Consider the following 21006-nt stretch of genomic DNA (forward strand, 5'->3'; position numbering starts at 1 on the left):
GAGGGTGTATTTAGTGATGGGTGAGGGGCTAGGCGTGCGGGGGAAGACGAGTTTGAGGAGGGTGGTGAGGCAAGTGCAGACGGGGGACGCTGACTTTATAGCTGGCGGTGTGACGACGCAGACGGTGGGGGTGTCCGATGAGGAGAGGAGGCCTTCACAAACCGCGAGCGTCGATCGTGCAGGTCGCGTGCACCTCCAGAGCCCCTCACACACAACGCCTTGGTCGCCGTTCACGCAGTCCTCTTTGCAGGCCAAAACACATCCCTCTCTGTGCCTCGCCAAAGACGAGAGGTGAGTATATGCGCCGCGGCAGTCGCGAACGTACTTGGCTGCCGCTTTGGGACGGGCGTCGCGAGCCACGTGCAGCATTGTTTCACACTTGGGCGGCGGCGTGCGATCGTCCCCTTCTTCGGTCCTCCAGCGTGCTTCTGGATTTTCGCTCCCGTGAGCAACCGAGTCCTCCTCTTCCGCCGCGACTGCGACTGCGCGAGATGGCCGTGCCCGCCGTGCTCTCAACTTACACCATCCAGCTTCAGTCAGCGACGGATACACGACAGAGCGAGACGAAAGAGGTGGGTCGGAGCCGCGGGGGATGGTTCGTGCTTGCGTGCAAACAACGCTACTCGGACAGCTTCGTGCTCGGTCCCGCCAGTGTCTGACGTCGAGCAAAAGCAGGTAAATGAGCGTTCCTCCGCCTCCGGGCACTTCGGGACAACCCTCCTCGGCCAACACACATCCCAATCCGGCCACCGACGCCCGCTCCGCCGACGAATCCGTCCTCGACGCTGAGAGACACGGCTGCAGGGCCAGGCTTCGCTGCGCTCACGTCTCGCTTGTGCTCCCTCCCGCTCCGATTTCCGTCTGTGTGGACCGAAATCTGCCTCTCCACTCGCAGCTTCTCTACCCGATGCCCGTGCTCCCCATGCTACAAACTTGGCCACGGCAGGTTCTCTCGTGTATAAAACCTCATCTGTTCGCCGTCCATGTCCCCATCGCTCACCTCCAGGTCCAGCGGTATCCACTCTCTTCCCCCGCCTCTCACATCCACCCTCTCTTATTCTCTTCGCCTTAACCACTCCCATCACAACCATGTTCGCCCAACTCGCTGCCTTCTCTGCTCTCGCTCTTGCGGTCGTCACGTCCGCCTCCCCCATCCCCTGCGAGTCCCACTCTCTCTCCTCCCCCGCCTCCGCCAGCCAACCCACCGACACTGGCATCGTCGTCTCCGTCGGCCTTCCCACCGGTACCGGCCTCGGCGAGCCCATCCCTACCGGGTCTGGCTCCGGCGACCTCAGCATCCCCATCGGCGGCGGCCCCGTGCCCACTATCAGCATCGGCACTGGCACGGGCATCGTCGTCTCCGTCGGTCTCCCGACTGGTTCCCCAGGCTCCGGCTCTGGTTCCAGCACCGACCCCACCGACCCGATCCCCCTCCCGTCGAGCACCATCATTCCCCCCATCGACCCTCTCCCGTCCTCGTCCACTCCCTCTGGCACCGGCACCGTCGTCTCCCTCCCCACTGGCGCCTTCCCCACCGGCGGCAGCGGCAACGGCAACGGCAACGGCGGCTCGCCCTCCGCGACCGCGACCGCCCTCCCCACCGCAGGCTTCCCCGCGCCCTCCTCCTCCGCGCCCCCCGCCTCTCCCTCCTCCGGCACAGGCAACTCCGGCAGCGGCTCCGGCTCCGGGAACGGCAACGGCGGTCAATGCAACACTGGCACTATCAAGTGCTGCAACAACACCGTCTCCTCCACCAGCTTCTACGGACGCGACATCGCCGGGCTCCTCGCTCGCGACCTCAGCCATGTCGTCGGCGACTATGGCCTGGAATGTACCGATGTCAACGTCATTGGAGGCAGCATCGGAGATAGCTGGTGAGTAGTATTCGCCTGCATCTTGTTAGTATATGGATGGTGCTGACTCGTAACTCCCACAGCTCCGCGACCCCGGTCTGTTGCGAGGGCACTGCGAAGGATGCGAAGGGTGGGCTCGTGAACATCGGATGTGTCCCGATCGTCCTCTGAGGTGCCGGTCGTTCAAAGTTTGGTGTTGGTCACTTACGTCCTTCGTCCTGCTCCTCCTCGAGTTCTCCGTGTTAAGCTCTTTTTACTGACAGCACTTTATACTCACCTTTCGGCTCCAACTCGTACACTCGTTACTAATCCCTCTCGTACTCTATTCACTCGTTCGTTCCTTGCTTCGTTCGTACCCACAAGCGCTCTTTACCTTCCGAACACTTCGCCTGTTCTGACTCTATCTATGACCGCGCTCTTTGTGTTGGCATTCGCATTCGTCCCTGAGTCTTCCTCAGACCCACGGCCGCGCTTCCAAAACCTGTGTTTCCTCGTTCGCGTACATGTACCCGCTCCGAGTCGTCTCTCGGTCGCACCTCTGTAGCTATCGGTAGACCTAGACCGTCTCGGTGGCTCGGGGTGTATCGAACGAAATTCAGCGCACCTTTCTTTGAACATGTTCTCCTGCGCCAGCGAGGACGCAATCTCATCAGGGACGCAGGGGCTTGGAAGCCCAAAGGACAGTGCGAGGAGCATATCGCCTAACTGAAACCCCATGGAGTACGTTGCGGAACCATGCCTAACATGTCTCAACACGTACCAAGAACTCGCTATGTACGATGGCCACCTCGAACACACCCAGACTACAACACAAGCTACTATCAGAGTCATCATGCAAGTTCAAAGAACCCTTCCTCGCGTGCTAATCCTCGCTGCGAGACAGAGGCAGGACCCTAACCTCACGCGTACCCAAAGCGGCCCCAGCGCCTCCGAGTCCGCGTCCCGTTTCTTGCCTCGTACTGTCATGTCCGAGTGCAGCCGCGAAACCACGGCTCTAGGCAGCTGGCCGACTCTCTACTTAGAGGCGCCATCATACAACGCGCAATATCACAGCCGTCAGTGAGGAAGACGTGACGCACCAGTCAGCCTCGAGCCGTCACCGGCGTGAACCCCGAGCCTCGATAGTACGCTCAGCTGGCCTTCCAAGCTCATTGCTCAAGCTCAAGACTCCGTACCTCCTCATCGACCATCCGGGAGCTCAAGCGCTATCACTGACGACGGACGCAAGCGAGGCATACTCCGGGTTCACTTGCACTTTGACGGCGCTCCCGACGCAACAGTGTCTCCGTAACAGTAAGTCGCCCATCGCCCATCGTGCGTCGTGCTTCGATGTAAGTAAGGCCTGAAGCCCATACCTCTTATGTAGTTCCCTTTACCAGTCAACCGGTCACCCCCTGTGCACTGCGCAAAATCGGAGGTCCACTCACATCGAACCGAGCGATACCGCACTAGCGCACCCGTACCCGACCCGACTCACCCGGGACACGCTCGTCGCTCGCTCAACGTGCAATGAACGCTTGGCGGCAGGTCACGCTCCGAGTCACATCGACGCTAGGAGTCGTTGTCCGTCTGCGCTCAGGCTGAGGCTGATCAAGGGCCCTCACGTCCGACGCGGATCCGGATCCGGCGTGCAGCGCGTGCGGAAGCGTCCGAGCTCGCCTAGCAACCTCGACTTGTCACTTACCTCAGGTACTACTACTAGGTACGTACGTCTACATGATCTAGCCGCCTTTATGGCTTTGTGGCGTTTCCGGGCACTCAGCATCCGAACGCGGATCTGCACCCGGGACGGTCATGGAGAGCAGGTATCTACCACGCACGGACCGAACCGTACGACCTCTGGCCACATGGGGCTCAAGCTGCAGCGAGGCCCTCCCTAGGCTGGCACTGAGTACTGAGTGCTGAGCACCGATCGTCAGATAGGGAGTTGCAGTACTCTGCATTCAACGCTGCCATCCGCCTGGTTGAGCGTTAACATTGGTATACGCACGCCGTCGCTCCCGAATACTTGCGAGTACTGCGTCCAAGTTTCAAGACGTACGCGACGACACCCGCGCCATCAACAACATGCGTCTGACCTTCGCTCAATGCTCATGGCTCAACGCTCAACCCATGTCTCCCGTCTCCGGCCTCCCCTTATACGCGCCCCGCCTTCACTCACTGCACGTGGCAAGCCATCACCACCGCGCTCGCCTCCATACACACCAGCTGTGAGCATGCATCCGCCCGGCGGCTAGCGGCGCACATGCACTGGCGCGATGCACGGTTGACGCTGTATCGCAGGATCACAGGACGCCTGCATGCACCCCGATTAGGTGCCAGTGGTCGGGCTCGACGCTTGAGGCTAGTCAGGGTTTGCCTCCGCTCAGTCCTCAGGCCTCGCACCGACCCGACCTCGGGCTCGCCGGGGGCGGGGGCTCGGGAGGAGCGTCACTGCTCGAGTATATAACCTGGTACGTCCTCACCCTCAAGTCCCCATCGCTCACCTCTCTCAGGTTCAGCGGTATTCACTCTCTTCCACCCTCCTCTCCTACTTGCTCTCTACTCTTCGCACTCCTTCGCTCTCACACAACCCCTCTGCTAGTCGTACACCATGTTCAAGCTCGCCACGCTCACCACGCTCGCGCTCGCTGGCCTCGCAGCCCTCGTCGCATCCACGCCCGTGCCCTCGTCCATCCCGACCCTCACCGACCCCGTCGAATCCGTCGCAGCCGGCTCGCACCCCTTCCTCCCTGTGCCCAAGCCCACCGCAGTCGTCCCTGAGTTGCTAGCCCCCTTGAATGGCAACGCGCCGAGGGAGGCGCAGCAATGCAACACGGGCACGATCCAGTGCTGCAACCACATGGTGTCGCAGAACAGCCCGAAGTGGCAGTCGCACCTCAACAAAGCGGTCGCGGCGAGAACCTTGAGCGCAGACGCGGGCTCCTTCCAGGGCGACCTAGGGTTCGAGTGCAACACTATAAATGTCTTTGCGGGCAGTCTCACGGACCAGTGGTGAGTTTCGTCGTCGATTGCGACGTGTGCTTTGCGCTGATGTTTGATGTGCAGCAATGCGAAGCCGGTGTGCTGCAAGGGCACGGCGTCGGACGGGGTTTTGAACTTCGGCTGCGTCCCTTTTGTCGCCTAGACGGGGTCAACGTTCATAGCCCTAGGCGCTGCGAGGTCCATATGTCGCTAGCTGTCAGTGGTCTTCGCGACTGCAAACCTACTCTCTTTTCTCCGGCCACACCCTTCATCCGGTCTTTAGCTTCGTTGCTCGTTCGTACCTAATCTACATAACCAGGCCTTTCCGCTCTTCCTCTGTGGTGATTCCAGTTCGATACCGCATCCCCGAGATGCATCCGCTCTTTGCCTCGTCGCCTCGTATAGACCTTTGCCGTCTTCGCGTCCGTATCTATGACACTTGCATCCCGCATGCGTGTCCTCTTGTACCCACTGGTCGGTGGCTGTCGTAGAGTGCGCAATCTATGGCTGTCTCCCGTCGCCGTTCACCGTTGTCCGAAAAAGGCGAGTCGCCTGCTCCATTAGGCAAGTACGTTTGCATCGGACAGGTCTCCCCTCACGCACTTCTTACTCCTTCACCGGCCGCACTGAGCGACGCCCGGCACAGCGCGTATATATGCCGCCCCATGCACCGACGCGTCCCCAACTTTTCCCTCTCACACACAACCTGCCCGGGCCCGCGAGTCCCCGTCGTCTGTCGTCCACTCCTTCGCTATCCACTCGCCCGTCGCTCCCTCAGCTCCCCACCACCCACCAACCCACCTTCTCGCGAAAACAAGCAGCACGATGAACGCCAAGCTCTCCCTCTTCGCCGCCGCCGCCCTTGCCCTCCTCGCCTCGGCCGCCCCTCACGCCGAGTGCGACTCCTCCAGCACCCATGTCTCGCACACGCACTCTTCTTCGACCAAGACCTGGACGCCCCACACGTCCACGTCAACCGTCGTGAGCACCTCCACTGCGACCGCGACGCGTACCGGCAACACCTACACGCGCACCACGACCGCGACGGTCACGGACTACCCGCCCACCCAGACCGTCACTCTCGTCCAGACTCGCACCCAGACAGAGACGCTCACCGCGACCACGACCGACACCGAGGAGCACACCGCGACCGCAACCGCGACGGTCACGACCACGGAGAACGCCGCGCCTCTCCCAACGTCCTCGTCGCCTGCAGGCTCCGGCCCAGCTTCGTCGGGTGCTGGGGAGTGCAACACCGGCTCGATCCAGTGCTGTGACCAGGTCAAGGACTCGAAGAGCCCCGAGATGAGCAGCATCCTCTCGTCGCTTGGCATCGACCTCTCGGACGACCTCGGTCTTGCCGGGACGTCGTGCTCGCCCATCGATACCCTCGGGTTGGGCGGAGGTGTCGAGTGGTGAGTCGAATTTCGCATCCCTGCTCAATATATGCTCACTATATGCGCCTCTTCAGTAACCAGCAGCCAGTATGCTGCAACAACAACACGTACCGTAAGCGTCTCATTTCGTTTCTCGCGAAAGTAATTTTGCTGACCGCGTCTGTAGAGGGGCTCATAAACATCGGTTGTGTCCCTATCAACATCGAGCTTTGAGAGACTGTCACGAGCGTCATGACTTATTGTTATTATCCTTTGTGAGTCTCGCCGTTGCACGGAAATCGCATCGAACGCTCACCTTCTCGGCCCCCTGATCGCACATACAGCCTGCATTGACCTATCGACCACTCGCGCATCGCTAGTCCTCCTTGCCCTACCTTCGTATCTTCGCTTTCCTTCGGGGCTACGGACATTGTTCTCTTCTCTTCCATCCCTTACTCTATCGATCCTTCGTCGCGCTTCGGATACTGGTCTGGGATTAGCATATACACGGCTGTACGAAATAAAGTCAGACACGACATCTGTAGCACGTAGGATTACACACTATCATTATTGTCTTCTTTGCCAAGTAACAAGAGCACTGTGACCAAACATCGATATACGTGGCGAACACGAAGTCAACGGGATCCGGAGGGAACAATGTCCTTCAGGAGATGCGTCGTCGACTGCTCGCTCACAACCTCACGCGTAGCGAATGTCCTCGCGTTCGGCTTGGTCACTTCGTCAAGCTCCTCGTCAGTAAAGCGCAAGCCTCGCTCCAGCTATTCGGCGTAGCTTACGGAATTTCCAGGACGTTCATGACGGTCGAGGTGGCCCTAACATCGAACAGACTCGAAGCGAGCCCGAGCCTCTCATCGCCAAGATCGAGAACCGCGCCGGGTGCTTGAGACGCGTCCCTTGTGACTTGAAGCCCGTGTAGCAAATAGTGCAAAGCGATTGTCCAAGTCGCCGGCTTGCGAGGGTATGCTCGAACGTCCTATCAACGTCGATCGCAGTAGTTAGAACGCGACCTGGAGACCTCAGCGGGGTGACTCGGAGGTGTATGCGTATGTGTATGAGGTGCGCAAACGGCAGTGAGCCGAGTCTTCTATGTCCCAGTCAGTCCGAGTCAGAGAGTACCAGAGGTATCAAGGAGCATACTTGACACTCACATCCGTGCTGATCAGTGATCCGTGCTCGGCCGGGACCCACATGCATGCCAGTGGCGGTGATCCATGCATCGGTATGTTCGCTCTGGTTCGTTCAGTGCGAGAGGACAGAGGCGAGGGTGGGAGTCCCGAGCCAGCGAAATAAATAATAAACAATCAAAAAGAGGAATAGAATACTGACGGCCCACGGGCAGGAGGCTTGTCTCTCCCGGCACTGCGTCCGAGTCGTAGCCGTACAGGTGCTCTCCGAGTCTCCAAGTCCCCGAGTGTCAGAGCGGGCGCAGGGACTTTCCTGGAAACGATGCGCTTGCGCAACCTAGTACGTGCGTACCATCTCCCGGGACCGTGACAGCACCGTCCGAGTCGTCGCGCGGCCGCCGCATGCTCCGGGCATACCGCTATCAACATGACGTTGCGAGTTCCCCAGTTGGTGAGCTTGAATTCAGGAAGGTAGTTAGTTGCCCTTGACGGTGAACTCGCCGTGGCGGCGAATTCCGGTAGTAAACCTGAGCTCGTCGAGCGAATCAAAGTCCGGGATGGCATCTCAGATCTATGCGTCTTCCGTCAACGTCCGTCGTCGACCATGAATCATAAATCATGGTGGTGCCGACTCCTGCGTGAGCGCAACTCTTATGGTAGCACAACTTGATCGAAACCACTTTGAAGGGACTTCACCGGCGCACTCCTGCTTGCCCATTATTGGAAACAGTCAGAGTATAAATTGTCGAAGATGCCGTTGTCGATGTGAGGAACGAAACGCTACTAAGTATGGGCTGGTGGTACCAGGAAAACCGGGTGCGGCGATCGCGTGGCATTGGGGGAGCGGTAAGCGCCGTAGATTGCCACTTTCGGATACTCCTTCTACGATGTTCTACGATAGACTAGACCGCCTGCTAGGCGCCATCGACTTCCTGCTCACGACTCAACGCCGGAGGAGTCAACACGCCAGCGTCTTGAAGCAGTGTTCACGCTGGGCCAAGCTGGGCGGTACAACCAGATCTCCTACTACCGTTCCACACCGTTCGGGAGCTTTGGAGCTATGACCATTCCCTCAACTAGTACTCCGCACTCCGCAGCCTTCTTCAGCTTCCTCCTGACCAAGTCGTCTACGTCGCTCTTCGTGATTTGCGGACCCTCCCGGGGTGGCTGGATGTAACATCGGAATTTGAGGGTAGGAACTCCACGCTTCCGATCCGAGGTAGAATCTCCTGGGTGGATAGACAGGGACGCGGGCCTGGGAGCGATTGCTGAGGCCAGCTTCACGAGAGCAGAATCGAGCATCTCGAGCCTAGGGACGTCCAATCTCGCCCAGTCTCTAGGCATCCAGAGGCGATAGCGGAGAGCTATACACAGCCCGCGCGACCGAGGTCTCCTTGCGAGAGATTCCAACATGCTGGCTAAAGCGGACCAGCACTGGGAGGAGGGGGATGCCCCGGAGAGCAACACTACCAATCGGCTCAGATTCATCAGATGCGCCAGCGAAACCCGCAGCGCCGGACCTGTCATCGGTATCAGTCCTGCTGCCCGCAGCGGTAGAAGATCTTGCATGCACGAGTACGTACCTTGCGTTGGGAACGGCATCACTAACGTGTTCAGTGCTGACGTCGGTCCGAGAGCGTCGAGCAGAGGGACCCAATACTCAGACGTAAATTGCAGCTTCCGCAAGGAGACTCTCGCCTCCGGAAACTGTTCCACGAACCACGCCACGAGCGGCGGGGCAAAGGGATAGTACCCATCGACCGACAATGTCTTCAATGTTGTGGAGCGGTATGGCGCAGAGTCGCGGACCCGGATAGTAGGAAACAACCAATCCCAGTTTCCCAAGGGAAAGGCGATACCGTAGAGGGATAGACTTGCTAGGTTAGGGAGGGAGACGAGGAGCTGCGCAAGGACGTGTTCTGAAGGAAAAACCACATTGGTGATAGCCAACTCCTTCAGGCGCGGAAATGGCGGGGTAGCGTTGACGTCAAAGAGCTTGTACGTGTGAGACGTAAGCAGATAGCCCCAGTTGACGTTAGAAATGCGTAGAATGTGGAGGTTCAGGAAAGTCCCGTGCGTGTCGCGCAGAAAGGTGTCCGCGAGGCTTTGTTCCATAAAGCCATCGGCCTGGGGGCTCAAGATTTCAATCCGGTGTACCATCTCCAAGGATGTTTGCAACCTCAGAGAACCCAGGACTTGTTCGACGAAGGAAGCGTAGGCTTGGGGAGTCTCGAACGATACTTTGTCAAAGAGGTAGGTGCGGCAGACAGTGAGCCATTCTTTGCACACTCGCGCGCACACGCATAGCGTCCGACTGTCCTCCCGTAAGAACGAGATGATGTAGTCTTCAAGCTCGGGGGGCAGGATCGGAGTGAGCATGGCAGGGCGTCGACGATGTCACGTTGATGGGTTTAGATTGTTTTCATGCAATCTATAGACAGATGATCTTTTAGCATGTTTACTCACTGACAGGACCAGAGACATACACGCCTTAGAGCTGAGAGGTCAAAGTCCACGAAGTTGGGTCTCCGGACCGCGGTGGATACACGTTTTCTCCTTGCAACTGCCCAAAGGAAGGCAACAGTGCGGGCACCAGGAAAACCTAGGGCCGCGATCGCGTGGCATTAGCAGAGCGGTAAGCGCTGTGGATTATACTTACTCCTTCTACGATGTTCTACGATAGGCTAGACCACTCGCTAGGCGCCATCAACTTGCCGCTGAGCAGCCCAACCCCAGCGTCTTGAAGCGGTGTTCTAGCTAAGACGTTCCAATAAGCAAACATCGAGGTCATCGAGTACTAAGTGATATTAGGTCAAACTCTTTCGGAAGTGGTCTTTGTTGCATGAGATAATACTACGCCGCTGGGCCAAGCTGAGCGGTTCAGCCAGGATCTCCTACTGCTACCCAGACCATCATGCGCAGCACTATACTTCCATACCCGGGAGAGTTCGCACCAGCCTTCCACCAACTAGTACGCCGCACTCCGCAGCCTTCTTCAGCTTCCTCCTGACCAAGTCGTCCACGTCGCTCTTCGCAATTCGCGCGCCCTCCCGGGGCGGCTGGATATAACACAGGAACTTGAAGACGGGAACCCCACCCGGCTTCTGATCCGAGGTAGAATCTGTCTGAGGGTCACTGTTCCCTGGGGGCATAGGCAGGGATGCAGGCCTGGGAGCGATTGCTGAGGCCAGCTTTGCGAGAACAGGATCAAGAAACTCGAGCTCAGGGCCGTCCAAACACGCCCAGTCACCAGGCGTAGCGGGAAAATAGCAGAGGGCTATAGACAGGCCTTGTAACCGAGGTCTCCTTGGGAGAGAATCCAGCATGCGCGCGAAAGCGGACCAGCACGGGGAGGAGGGGAACTTCCCGATGAGCACCACGTTCAATCGGCTCAGGTTCTTCAGATGCGCCAGCAGCGAAGGCGGCTCCAGATCTGTCGTCGTATCAGTCCTGCTGCGATAGAAGATCGTGCATGCACGAGCACGTACCTCGCAGGTCCGTTGGGAACGGCACCAGCAACGTGTTCAGTGCTGACGTCGGTCTGAGCGCGTCGAGCATCTGAGCTGTCGCAGGGGTCCACAGCGTGGGCGTACAGCCCAGCTTCCGCAAGGAGAGACTCGCCTCTGGGAACTGTTCCACGAACCACGCCAGGAACGGCGTAGCGAAATCAGCGGACCCATCGACCCACAATGTCTCCAATGTTGTAGAGCGGTATGGCACGGAGTCGCGGTCCCGGATAGGAAACGACAGATCCCAAGTTCCGAAGTTAAAAGAGATATGGCGAAGGGACAGACTTGCTAGGTTCGGGAGCGAGACGAGAAGCTGCGCAAGGACGCGTTCTGAGGGGAATACCGCATGGGTGATAGCCAACTTCGTCAGACGCGGAAATGGTGGGGTAGCGTTCGCGTCAAAGAGCTTGTACGTGTGAGACGTAAGGAGATGGCTCCAGTCAATGTGAGAGATACGTAGAATGCGGAGGTTCGGGAGGTTTCCGTGCATGTCGCGCAGAAAGGTGTCAGCAAGGTATCGGTTCATGAAGCCACCGGGGCTCATGATTGCAATCCCGTGTACCATCTCCAAGTGCGCAAACATCCGCAGAGAACCCAGGACCTGTTCGACGAAGGCGGTGTAGGATCGGGGAGTCTTGAACGATACGTTGTCGAAGAGGTAGGCGCGGCAGGCAGGGAGCCATTCTTTGCAAACTCGCGCACACGCGCATAGCGTCCGACTGTCCTTCCGTAAGAACGAGAGGATATAGTCTTCAAGCTCGGGTGGCAGGATCGGAGTCGGCATGGCGCGTGGCCTGAGTGTGTCGTCGCGATGACGAGGCTATATTGTTCATGCATGATCTGTTAGTACGTTCGCTCATTAGCATGATCGATGACCGATGACCTACACACCTTGTAGTTGAGAGGTCCGAGTCGACGTTTGGGTCCCCGGATGGCTACGGATATGAGGTACGTAGGTCAAGTTGAGAACGGACATAGCGCCAGGCTTACATGTATAGCGGCTAAGCGCAGCTTCTCTCGCACGGGGCCTATTGGAGCGCCGCTCTCCTCAGACGAGTCTCATAAGGCGCTGCCTTCCATGCGGGTGCGACAGGCGGAGTCGCTCGAGTAAGATTTCACGCCCCAATGTCCGCTCGGCCGGCGGAAATCGACTCCAGAACGACGAAATCCACACGTCACTTGTGAGTTGTGTTATGATCCCTATATACAGAAGTACTCATTCAAGCAAACTACGGACACACTACCTTTGGGATCTAGACTCTGCGGTTTCTGATTATGGGCTCAGATGGCACCGTCTCTCTTTGCTGCGTACGCCACAAGGTCGCACACGCGCTTCGAGTAGCCCCACTCGTCGTCATACCATGCAATGAGCTTGACAAAGTTGCTGTTCAGCGCGATGCCAGCGTCTGCATCGAAGATGGAGCTCGCATCGTGCCCCGTAAAGTCAGTTGACACGACCTTGTCCTCGGTGTAGTCCATGATGCCGCTCACAGCCTCCTTCACGGCATTCTTGATCTCGTCATACGTGGCGGCCTTCTGCAGGTGAACGACGAGATCGACGACAGACACGTCGATGATCGGAACCCGGAACGACATGCCGGTGAGCTTGCCGTTCAGGCTCGGGATGACTTTGCCCACCGCCTTCGCTGCGCCGGTCGAGAAGGGAATGATGTTGTTGCCAACAGCGTGGTCTCCGCGCCAGTTCTTGTGCGATGGGCCGTCTACGGTACGCTGTGAGGCCGTCGTGGCATGCACGGTACTCATGAGGCCTTCGACAATGCCAAACTTGTAGTGGATAACCTTCGCGAGGGGCGCGAGGCAGTTGGTGGTGCAGGAAGTGTTGGAGATCTACGCAAACCCTGAGAAGAGTGGATGAGGACCCAAAATACAGCCGTGTGTGTAGGAGCCACGCACAACTTGGTACTTGGGATGGTACGCATCGAGATTGACGCCACAAACAAACATCGGGGCATCCGGGGATGGAGCAGAAATAATAACCTTCTTAGCGCCGCCCTTCAGGTGGGCAGAGGTCCTTCGCAAGCAGTGCATCCGAGTTAGTAAGCTCAAGATTAGGCGAGTGATGTATGCGCACTTTGCGGTGGTCGTGAAGACGCCAGTGGACTCGACGATGTACTCGGTAACCGACGGAAGCCTAGTTGATGTTGGCTGTTCCTTCTTCTGGAAGACAGAGATCGGCTTGCCCTCGACCCAGAGCTTGCCGTCCTTGGTCTCGTCCCCTTGAAGCGGCCGTGGACGGAGTCGTACTTGAACATGTAGACCATATGAATCGTACGCACTCATTGACTGCTACAACGGTGATGTCTCCCTGTAGAAGTGCGTTGCGAAGGACCATACGGCCTATACGACCTACTCACAACAAACTTGATGAGTGCTGCAATAATGAACGATGACGAGTAGGTGCTGACCTGAAACTGCGGAAGAAAGGAACGAGTATAAAGAGCGATCACCTCTCGAAAGCAGCACATAGAACCCGCAAAGCAAAAAGCATCTCACCCGTTGATGCCGACCTTGACTTGCTAATGAGGTCAATCGAGTCAGCATGGTGCACTGGCGATAAGATTAAGGTAAGAATACTTGCAGTCATGAGGATAGTGATGATTGTTCCGGGACGACCCGGGCGAGTGACACAGACTGGAGAACAGTAGAGCCCGACGAGGAACTTGCCTTTAGATACTCTGCCAGAGCTGCACGCCAGAGTACAGCCTGACAAACCTCTCTCCTATGCCGCAGGCTGCAAACACCGGCGGACGAGCAGCTGGCGCGGATTCTGACACTTGTTCAGCATGACTCATTTCCTCGGCCGTATCATGCGACGCGCTCAGTCCTCTAGAATGGCACAGCTGAAGAGATAATCATATCGGCTGAGTGAAGCGGTAAATTGTCAGCAGTAACCCTCACTCAACTGGAGAACTTGCCGTTCAGCAAAACATGTTAAAGTCCGACACTCCGACCTCCGACTCCGACCGTATAGCCCACGCTCCGCTCAAGTTGAGTTCATCGGCAGCTCGGGCCGATGGTCCGCCTGCCTTCCCAAACGTGGGCCAGCCCCATTCTTGGCTTCCGACGAGTCCTCTCATTCAACGTTCAACATCAGCCACACATTGGCGAGGTGCGTTTGATTTCCTGCCAACTACAGATTTTTGTCCGACTTGTCGCATTTCATCCAGTGCCATGCTGTTGCAGTAAGAATATCTGTTCAGTAGTTGCATGAACTTCGCGCAGAGCCTCAGGCTCTCCCTCGGGGCTCGTGTCATCGAGCGGACGCTCGAATGGAAAAGTGATGGAGTGTCTATAGCCCCCGTGCGATTCAATGTCACTTCGTGGCTCAAAACCCTCTTACACTTGTGACTCGAGTTGGTCACCCGGGACCATCACCAGATCACTGTGCGAAGGTTGGGTGCGTGCGTAGTACGGGCTCAGGGACCTCGGGGTCGACCAGAGTTCACGACGTTTCAATGGAGAATATGGCGGAGGCGCCTGAAGTTTAGTGCCACTCCGACTGCTTCGCGCGAACGAAAGGTTCAAGCATTTGGAGGTCTCAGGAGAGAAGTATGGTGAGCTCCGTCCTTTAAGCGTCCAGCGCGATAATGTGTGGAACTAACTGGCATTGGTATTCCTGCCAGCGTGCTGTGTGATGAACCAGGACGTTCTCCATCGTACTGAAGCCATTATTAACCTCTACCGCATTCCGCTCAAGTTGTTCCCTACCCGGCTGTTGCCTGAACACCGTGTTGTCTAGTGCGCGCTAGTGGCGTCAGACTTCCGTTCAAGCTGTCTCCCAGAGAGCACCCGTGAAACCTCCCACTCTTCCGTTATACTTCTATGCCTATGAGGTGGTAAGACCTTCTCCGCTTGCTCTGGGAGCATATGTGCGTGACGCAATCTTTGCAGGATGCTGGCTGAGCTTGACAGCGCTTCACGCCCGATATAAACTGACCGTCTGTCACCCCCCACAACTCATCATCCCAAGTCGAACTCTCAGCACACTCTTTGCCAAGAATCCCACACGCATCTTGCGACTTTCCCTCAAGATCAGCATGAAGATATTATCTGCCGTATATGCGACGTTGACGCTTCTTATAGCGCGTGCTTTCGCTGCAGACCTCATAACTATCGACGGTCCCACAAAGCCTAACTCATACATCGTCAAGCTCTGGGATAATATCCTGAAGGATACACACCTGGAGTGGTTCGAATCGGCCCTCAACATCAGCATGCTTACCTACAGCGACTGGGATTCCGACATATTCAACGGCTACGCTGGTGCGTCCCATCCTACTGAGGCACCGCAGTATGTGCGGACTTCGTTCGAATGCAGGTGTCTTCCAACAAGGCATCCTCGATACGCTCCTCGCGCATCCCGATGTCGAATATATCGAAGAGGATGGCATGGTTAACGCATCCGTGATGGTCACCCAGTAAGTTGTCTCCCACCCCATAGCGACGGGCAATTAAATGGTTAACTTCTCTATCGATAGAAACGACGCGCCTTGGGGTCTGTGCCGCATCAACCAGAAGGCGAAGCTCAAGAACCAGCACGTGAACGCGCTCAACTTCACGTACCGGTACGAATCATCCGCTGGAGCTGGTGTCGACATATACATCATCGGTCAGTCTCTTGTCGTTTGTGGCGCGATGTCATCACAGGTGCTCATCCTTCATTATCACAGACTCCGGAATATACCTGAACCATGTGCGTCCTGAGCTTCAACTCGAGGTCACACTGTGAATTGCTCCAGAGCAGAGCGACTTCGGCGGGCGGGCCAAGTGGGGTGCAACCTTTGGCGGATACAAGGTACAGTGTTGATATCTACTCGGTCGGAACCTTTCCCTGATATCCTGGCAGAAAGGTGACCAGAACGGCCATGGCACCCACGTGGCGTGAGTTGTGGCATTTGGTTTGCAAACCATCGACCTTACCGAGACGACCCTCAAGGGCGACTGCAGCAGGTACGAGATTCGGCGTCGCCAAGAAAGCGAATCTCATTGCCGTCAAGGTGCTCGGGGCAGATAAGTACGTCATCTTTCCTCGTCTTTTCCGCGCCCATCCTGATCCCTCAACAATGCAGCAAGGGATGGGCGTCAGACATGTAGGCGCATCGAGCTACAGGAAATTTCGGCCTGTATCTCACCAGATCCTGACAGGATTGCCGGTGTCAACTGGGTCAGCAAACGAGTCTCAAGCACCCATAGGCCTTCGGTTATTAACATGAGCCTTCACGCGGGGGCCTCTGTCACCTTTGACAAGGCAGTCACTTCGGTACGTGTGCGCGGGTCGGGCGCGCAACAGGACATGCCACTGATTCCGGCTCGACATCCTCTCAGATCACTACGAAGGGCGTTCACGTCATTGTATGTGTACTCTAGCACATCCTTCTATATTCTTTGATTGGCATACTTCGCATGTCGCAGGTTGCAGCTGGGAACAAGAACGCGGATGCATCCAAGTGGAGTCCGGCCCGCGCTGCTGCCGCCATAACCGTGGGCTCGACGACGATCCAGGACGCCCGCTCGTCCTTCTCGAACTACGGCCCTGTCGTTGACGTTTTCGCCCCCGGTACTCGCATAACCAGTGCTGCGATATCAAGCAGAAATGTGAGTACCTTATCTCGAGCCTCCATTCCCAACCTGACATGGACAACAACTCGGATCCACAGAGCACCGCAGTGAAGTCCGGAACTTCCATGGTACGCCATACTTATCATCCTCCGCGAATCGTTGCACACCAGCACTGACTATAATCGCAACATGCAGGCTGCACCCCACGTCGCCGGGATCATCGCTACCCTCATCAGTCGTGACGGCAACTTGGCTCCTGCTGCCATGTCGGCGAAGCTCGTAGCCCTTGCTATCAAAGACGCCATCACTGGGTTACGTGGGTTGCATCGTCCATAACATTACCGTGTAGGAAACTGATTAGGGGTTTCCTCCCTCTTACTAGCTATCGGTACTCTCAACCTCCTTGCGCGTAACAAGTTCTAGGATATGGCTGTCAGGCAGAAAACTCACCGTGTATGCTCATGATGTATCTCCTCTGTCAATCAGTATGAAAGCTTCGCGAAAGTCCAGTTGGGAATCATTGATCTTGGTAGCAGATCCCTGAGTTGCCTGTATCATCCGTAAGGCAACATCATGATCCGCGTGCGTATCCTACTTCGTCCAACTTTCTTGTGCGCTTGAAGAGTTCTACTAATCCCTATCGAAGGTGAGCAGGAGAGTGACGAAGTCTGCGTCAGTCCCGACTCCTCCCGCAAGTACGAAAATCGACGGACACATCCGTCAGACCTGGCTTCCGACTCCAGGCAAGGCATCTCAGGTGCATGTCTAATATCTTCTACGCGAGTGCTAACTTGCAGCTTGAACCTTGCATAAGTATAAGTAGATGGTTTCCGTGGTGGGTTGAACTCGAGAACGATGGGATCTGATGGGATGATGTTATGGCTTCCTTTTCGGGCTGTCCGTTGGCCACCTTGACTCACCACAGCCGCTATGCTTCCTACTAGCGGATATGTTATGGACTCCCACTCGACGTACATAAAGCAGGTGAAGCACGTCGTCCATTTCATCATCGACCACACCCTCTTCCGACGTGTAACACCATCACCATGCCAGGCCACATTCCCTGCACGCTCGTCGGGTACCGCGTCTCGTACCCCGACTCGCTCGTGGAGTACAGCCACAAACACCACCTCCGTCCCGGATGCGTTCAGTCCGTCTTGCGCCATCTCGAATCCACCCTGGACCTCCGCGGTGCCCCTATCTACATTGTGCACTGCAACCGCAGCCTCGAGACGGGCACTTCAGAGTCGTACATTTGCTGTCTCGCTGCCGATCGCGTGAGCGCGTACGACGCAGAAACACTCCTCGCTGTACCCATCCCCGCAGCATTCACCGAGATTTCACAACGTACCCACGTCGAGAGTGACGTAGAGAGGCTGTTTGCACCCTCTGCCACCGTGCTTGAATCAAGCAACTTCAAGACGAATGGCTGGACGGCCCGCTACCGGGCTATGTTGTGGTATGTAACACCTCTCAGGCTGCGACCCTAGCTAGCAGCTCATATCACGCTTGCTCAGAGCGTGAATGGCGGACGCAAATGGCTCCGATGTATGATTTGCACAATGAGGAACGAGGCGCAATCAAAGGAAATGTGCCCATATGTGATCGTGAATAATAGGAAGTAGACCCGATGTAGTACACATCGAACTCGACCAAACAGCAAGCTTTCATGTCGTTTCATGGCGCTATAAATGTTACAATGACAAACTTGGGGACTTGCTATGACTCGCTGCACCTAGACTGTTATTCACAAAAAGGTAATACTCGACAGAGCCTCGGTGAAGTTCACTACGTCAAGAACACACCACTACACAGCACAACATACCACTCCCGACAAACAGAGCAAGAAATCAAGTTCCTTCACGTTCGTCCGTTTCCGTGTGTAAGACACCGTTGTCGCGACGACGCCTGATCACAAGCCACCCAGGATCGGCGGCAGCGAGATCGGCAGGGAGGTAGGAATAGAAATCGGCAGGGAAGTAGGGATAGAGATCGGCAGCGACGTCGGGATGGACACGGGCAGGGACGTGGGCAAGGAGACCGAGGGCGCGGCAGACGACGACGACGGCTCGCCGATAGGCAGCGAGATGGGGATGGAGACCGGAAGGGACGTCGGGAGGGAGACGGGGATAGAGATCGGGAGCGAGGTAGGGATGGAGATAGGCAGAGAAGTCGGGAGAGAGATCGGGAGAGAAGTCGGGATAGAAATCGGAAGGGAGGTCGGGAGGGAGATGGGCAACGGGTCAGAGGAGGTAGAGGCAGCAGGGGCGGACTCTGCGAGGCCGAACGGCAGAGAGATGGGCAGCGGCAGGGAAATGGGAAGGGAAATGGGAAGGGAGATGGGAAGGGAAGTGGGAAGGGAGATCGGCAACGACGTGGGGAGGGAGATCGGCAGCGGGTCAGACGTCGTGGGAGTCGGAGCAGCGGACGACCCGCCTAGAGGAAGGGAGATGGGAAGGGAGATGGGAAGTGAAGTCGGGAGGCCAGGCAGAGAAATTGGGAGCGAGATGGGGAGGGAGGTTGGGAGACCAGGAAGAGAGATGGGGAGCGAAGTTGGCAGGCCAGGCAAGGACAACGGGAGTGACGTTGGAAGAGAAAGCGGGAGGCTGATGGGCAGCGAGGTGGGGAGGCCCGGAATAGAGATCGTAGGCAAAATGGCCTGGGTCACCGGCTCGCATCCCAACGCGGCCACACCAGCTGCACAAGGAGAAGAACAATGACAGACCGTTCAACGACCGCTATTCATGCGAGATGAACATGATGACGTCACGTACCAGGAAGAACCAGCTCGCAGCACACGGGCGTGCCACCGGTCAAGCTAAGAATCGCATGGCCATGAGCTCTATTTTCTATGTGACGAACAGTCGACCGGACGTACCATTGATTGCCCAGAATGTTGAGGTCGGTGGCGGAGGAGCACTCGAAGCCGGCAAGAGGGCCGATGGTGGGGAGCGGAATGGGTAGGGTGACCGGAATGAGCGACGTCAAGCTGGCCGGGATGTCTGGGACGGTGGCGGTGGTCTGGCAGCACTGAAGATTGGCCAAGCACTGAGCGATATCGATGTCTGACACCGTTCCAGTCGGCAGAAGGGAGATCAAGTCCACGGCGGGGGCCGGGGTGACCACCGGGCTCGCTCGCACCGTCATCACAACGAACGCGGAGGTAGCGAGAGTGAGCACTGAGAGCGCGAACATGCTGGTGATGCTTGGTCTGGGTGCAGGAGACTTGCTGTCTGCCGTCCCCCCGGGCCCCAGTCGGTCTTATATGTCGTGGACAGGACAGAGTGGGAACCCACATAAGGTATGTCTTCGAAATTTTTGTGAACCAGGTTCCGTCACTGGAAAGCTCCATTCGTCTTTGCACAGGGCACGTCAAATCACCCGCTTCACCGCTCTCGCGGTGGACAGCAAAAGCGACGGTCGCACCTGCGGCAAAACCTAAACGACGTCCCGCGCAGCCGTATCTGAGTTCAGTCCGACAGCAGAGACACAGACGGTGCCCCATCCAGTTCAATGTGTGGGAGCAACAACGCGGCGATCTCAGATCGAGGTGAGGACTGTCGGCGTGCTTAGTATAATGAACTGTCATGAACTGTATCGCGTACCTCGCTGGTGGATGCTCCGAATGATCATTGTCCGCATGTCTTCCGTGGCATGTGATGCCGTATCGAAAACTGTGAGAGGCGGTTTCCAGCTTCGTAGGAGCTAGGCTTCCAGCGGACTAGGCCGAGGCGGACACAGTGCGCCTTTTACACTTCCGGGATTCCGCGGACCTCCTAAGCGGGGAAAGTGACCATTTTACGTCTCTCCTGGCAGCTTTAGAAGACCTTCGAACATATTTCAGGAACGTGCAAAACGCTCAGACCGTGTAGCGAGAGAAAATGCTCGAGCTTGTTTCCGGAATGGCCTTCAGATATCCACCTGCAAATCACAGGGCCGCAACTGGTCAGTGCCGAAGTCTCCTGTCATAGGATAGCACATTGCACGTACACCGCACATCCTTTGAACTCCGCAGGCGACAGGTGGCATCACTAGGACATCCAGTACAGTTCGTCTGTCGAGAGTGTCGTCGATGACGCCCGGCGAAAAGTCGCTAAGACAGAAGCCAAAAGTCTCGGGATGTGGACGGTGTGGGAAGGGATCACACGTTGAGGGCACTGGCGGGAGAACACAATGGATATCGGATGACGATGGGGGGCTCTTCTCCAGCGGAGAAACGCGTCATGCAACTTCGCTTTTGAGTCCAGCGACCTGTACTGGCATTGCGCATGTCCAATGAGGACGTACTTGACGATGACGCACAAGAGTCAGATTGTGTTCTGGTGTAGCTAGGTTGGGACTTATAATTTCCTTTCCTTGCACCGGTAGTAAGCCTGAGGGGAACGGCCACTGAGCTCCGAGTCGAAGTCATGGCTGGTAGAGGAGGTCACCGATGTCTTGTCAGGGCATACTGTTTGCAGGCTTGGACGTCTATTCTCTCTCGGACCCCGGAATATGTTCAAGCGCTCACGAGAGTTCACGAAAAGCGTTGAGGTTAAGCCCTGAATTCAACAACGGGTGCAAACGTGATTACGTAACA

At 56.9% G+C, this 21006-nt stretch overlaps 8 protein-coding genes across 8 annotated transcripts; 4 read left to right on the forward strand and 4 right to left on the reverse strand.

The window, feature by feature from the left end:
• Nucleotides 1-1089: 1089 nt before the first annotated feature.
• On the forward strand, nucleotides 1090-2024 carry L226DRAFT_574131 (uncharacterized protein; the record flags this gene model as incomplete). The annotated part of the gene is made up of 2 exons (XM_067684983.1): nucleotides 1090-1874; nucleotides 1937-2024. The coding sequence occupies 2 exons, from the start codon at nucleotides 1090-1092 to the stop codon at nucleotides 2022-2024; spliced, it is 873 nt and encodes a 290-aa protein (XP_067531692.1).
• Nucleotides 2025-4446: 2422 nt separating this feature from the next.
• Nucleotides 4447-4980, forward strand: L226DRAFT_574132 (uncharacterized protein; the record flags this gene model as incomplete). Its single annotated transcript, XM_067684984.1, has 2 exons — nucleotides 4447-4847; nucleotides 4902-4980. 2 exons carry the CDS (start codon nucleotides 4447-4449, stop codon nucleotides 4978-4980), a joined length of 480 nt encoding a protein of 159 aa, XP_067531693.1.
• A 352-nt stretch (nucleotides 4981-5332) lies between these two features.
• On the forward strand, nucleotides 5333-6427 carry L226DRAFT_615650 (hydrophobin-domain-containing protein; the record flags this gene model as incomplete). Its single annotated transcript, XM_067686807.1, has 3 exons — nucleotides 5333-6232; nucleotides 6289-6326; nucleotides 6381-6427. The coding sequence occupies exons 1-3, from the start codon at nucleotides 5643-5645 to the stop codon at nucleotides 6425-6427; spliced, it is 675 nt and encodes a 224-aa protein (XP_067531694.1). The 5' UTR covers nucleotides 5333-5642.
• Nucleotides 6428-8674: 2247 nt separating this feature from the next.
• On the reverse strand, nucleotides 8675-9717 carry L226DRAFT_574134 (uncharacterized protein; the record flags this gene model as incomplete). Its single annotated transcript, XM_067684985.1, has 2 exons — nucleotides 8675-8858; nucleotides 8948-9717. 2 exons carry the CDS (start codon nucleotides 9715-9717, stop codon nucleotides 8675-8677), a joined length of 954 nt encoding a protein of 317 aa, XP_067531695.1.
• A 545-nt stretch (nucleotides 9718-10262) lies between these two features.
• Nucleotides 10263-11631, reverse strand: L226DRAFT_574135 (uncharacterized protein; the record flags this gene model as incomplete). Its single annotated transcript, XM_067684986.1, has 2 exons — nucleotides 10263-10771; nucleotides 10827-11631. 2 exons carry the CDS (start codon nucleotides 11629-11631, stop codon nucleotides 10263-10265), a joined length of 1314 nt encoding a protein of 437 aa, XP_067531696.1.
• A 497-nt stretch (nucleotides 11632-12128) lies between these two features.
• On the reverse strand, nucleotides 12129-13129 carry L226DRAFT_554535 (glyceraldehyde 3-phosphate dehydrogenase; the record flags this gene model as incomplete). Its single annotated transcript, XM_067683008.1, has 4 exons — nucleotides 12129-12695; nucleotides 12762-12879; nucleotides 12940-13076; nucleotides 13103-13129. The coding sequence occupies 4 exons, from the start codon at nucleotides 13127-13129 to the stop codon at nucleotides 12129-12131; spliced, it is 849 nt and encodes a 282-aa protein (XP_067531697.1).
• Nucleotides 13130-14905: 1776 nt separating this feature from the next.
• L226DRAFT_554536 (serine protease) lies at nucleotides 14906-16882 on the forward strand (the record flags this gene model as incomplete). The annotated part of the gene is made up of 15 exons (XM_067683009.1): nucleotides 14906-14923; nucleotides 14999-15131; nucleotides 15187-15286; nucleotides 15347-15477; nucleotides 15539-15561; nucleotides 15613-15663; nucleotides 15715-15749; nucleotides 15805-15882; nucleotides 15938-15956; nucleotides 16012-16128; nucleotides 16194-16220; nucleotides 16281-16463; nucleotides 16526-16555; nucleotides 16623-16743; nucleotides 16810-16882. 15 exons carry the CDS (start codon nucleotides 14906-14908, stop codon nucleotides 16848-16850), a joined length of 1107 nt encoding a protein of 368 aa, XP_067531698.1. The 3' UTR covers nucleotides 16851-16882.
• A 2305-nt stretch (nucleotides 16883-19187) lies between these two features.
• On the reverse strand, nucleotides 19188-19993 carry L226DRAFT_208867 (uncharacterized protein). The gene has a single exon (XM_067672893.1). It carries the CDS (start codon nucleotides 19930-19932, stop codon nucleotides 19270-19272), a length of 663 nt encoding a protein of 220 aa, XP_067531699.1. The 5' UTR covers nucleotides 19933-19993; the 3' UTR covers nucleotides 19188-19269.
• Between the last annotated feature and the right edge of the window lie 1013 nt (nucleotides 19994-21006).

This window comes from Lentinus tigrinus (assembly GCF_003813185.1).
Source record: "Lentinus tigrinus ALCF2SS1-7 unplaced genomic scaffold L226scaffold_31, whole genome shotgun sequence".
Lineage (NCBI taxonomy): Eukaryota > Fungi > Basidiomycota > Agaricomycetes > Polyporales > Polyporaceae > Lentinus > Lentinus tigrinus.